Source organism: Pteropus alecto, unplaced genomic scaffold, assembly GCF_000325575.1.
Source record: "Pteropus alecto unplaced genomic scaffold, ASM32557v1 scaffold98, whole genome shotgun sequence".
Classification (NCBI taxonomy): Eukaryota; Metazoa; Chordata; class Mammalia; order Chiroptera; family Pteropodidae; genus Pteropus; species Pteropus alecto.
The window spans coordinates 9,829,403-9,830,831 of NW_006443570.1; the positions used below are offsets into that span (position 1 = coordinate 9,829,403).

Sequence of the window (1,429 nt, forward strand, 5' to 3'; positions counted from 1 at the left end):
GAAGCAGCAGCCCCGGGCGCGCGCCGGAGGCATGGAGCGCTGCCCCAGCCTAGGGGTCACCCTCTACGCCCTGGTGGTGGTCCTGGGGCTGCGAGCGGCACCCGCCGGCGGCCAGCACTATCTCCACATCCGCCCGGCTCCCAGCGACAACTTGCCCCTGGTGGACCTCATCGAACACCCGGACCCTATCTTTGACCCCAAGGAGAAGGATCTGAACGAGACGCTGCTGCGCTCGCTACTCGGGGGCCACTACGACCCGGGCTTCATGGCAACCTCGCCCCCCGAGGACCGGCCCGGCGGAGGCGCGGGGGCGGCCGGGGGCGCCGAGGACCTGGCGGAGCTGGACCAGCTGCTGCGGCAGCGGCCGTCGGGGGCCATGCCGAGCGAGATCAAAGGGCTGGAGTTCTCCGAGGGCTTGGCCCCGGGCAAGAAGCAGCGCCTGAGCAAGAAGCTGAGGAGGAAGTTACAGATGTGGCTGTGGTCGCAGACCTTCTGCCCGGTGCTGTACGCGTGGAACGACCTGGGCAGCCGCTTTTGGCCGCGCTATGTAAAGGTGGGCAGCTGCTTCAGTAAGCGCTCGTGCTCCGTGCCCGAGGGCATGGTGTGCAAGCCGTCCAAGTCTGTGCACCTCACGGTGCTGCGGTGGCGCTGTCAGCGGCGCGGGGGCCAGCGCTGCGGCTGGATTCCCATCCAGTACCCCATCATTTCCGAGTGCAAGTGCTCGTGCTAGAACTCGGAGGCCCCTGCCCGCACCGGGACACTTGATCGATCCCCCACCGACGCCCCCCGCACCGTCTCTAACCAGTTCCACCACCCTCTCCCGAGGAGATTCAATGAACTTTTTTTTTTTTTTTTTTTTTTGGCTACAGAGACCTAGCTTTCTGGTTCATGTAATGCACTGTTTAACTGTGTAGGAATGTATATGTGTGTGTATATACGGTCCCAGTTTTAATTTACTTATTAAAAGGTCAGTATTATACGTTAAAAGTTACCGGCTTCTACTGTATTTTTAAAAAAAAATAAGCAAAAGGAAAAAAAAGAACAGAGAAAAGAGAAACTTATCCTGGTTGTTGCTAATAATGTTAACCTGCTATTTATATTCCAGTGCCCTTCGCATGGCGAAGCAGGGGGGGGAAAGTTATTTTTTCTTAAAATACAAAGAGAGGGAAGAACTTTTGTAGAAGGACTTTTAAAAAGCTATTTTCCATTCTTCGGAAAGTGTTTTGGTTTTCCTTGGACCTCGAAGAAGCTATAGAGTTCAATGTTATTTTACAGTTATTGTAAATATAGAGAACAAATGGAATGACTAATCATTGTAAATTAAGAGTATCTGCTATTTATTCTTTATAATATCCCGTGTAGTAAATGAGAAAGAAGTGCAGAGCAGGATTAAAGAAAACCACTAAAATCGACTGCGCTCGACACTGCG

At 53.4% G+C, this 1,429-nt stretch overlaps 1 protein-coding gene across 1 annotated transcript in view; it reads left to right on the plus strand.

The window, feature by feature from the left end:
* Nucleotides 1-1,413, plus strand: part of NOG (noggin) — a 1,726-nt gene extending 313 nt beyond the window's left edge. The window contains exon 1 of the mRNA XM_006924856.3: nucleotides 1-1,413. This exon is cut by the window's left edge and continues 313 nt beyond it. Coding sequence (XP_006924918.1) covers nucleotides 32-730 — 699 coding nt within the window. The 5' untranslated portion in view covers nucleotides 1-31 and the 3' untranslated portion in view covers nucleotides 731-1,413.
* Nucleotides 1,414-1,429: the final 16 nt, after the last annotated feature.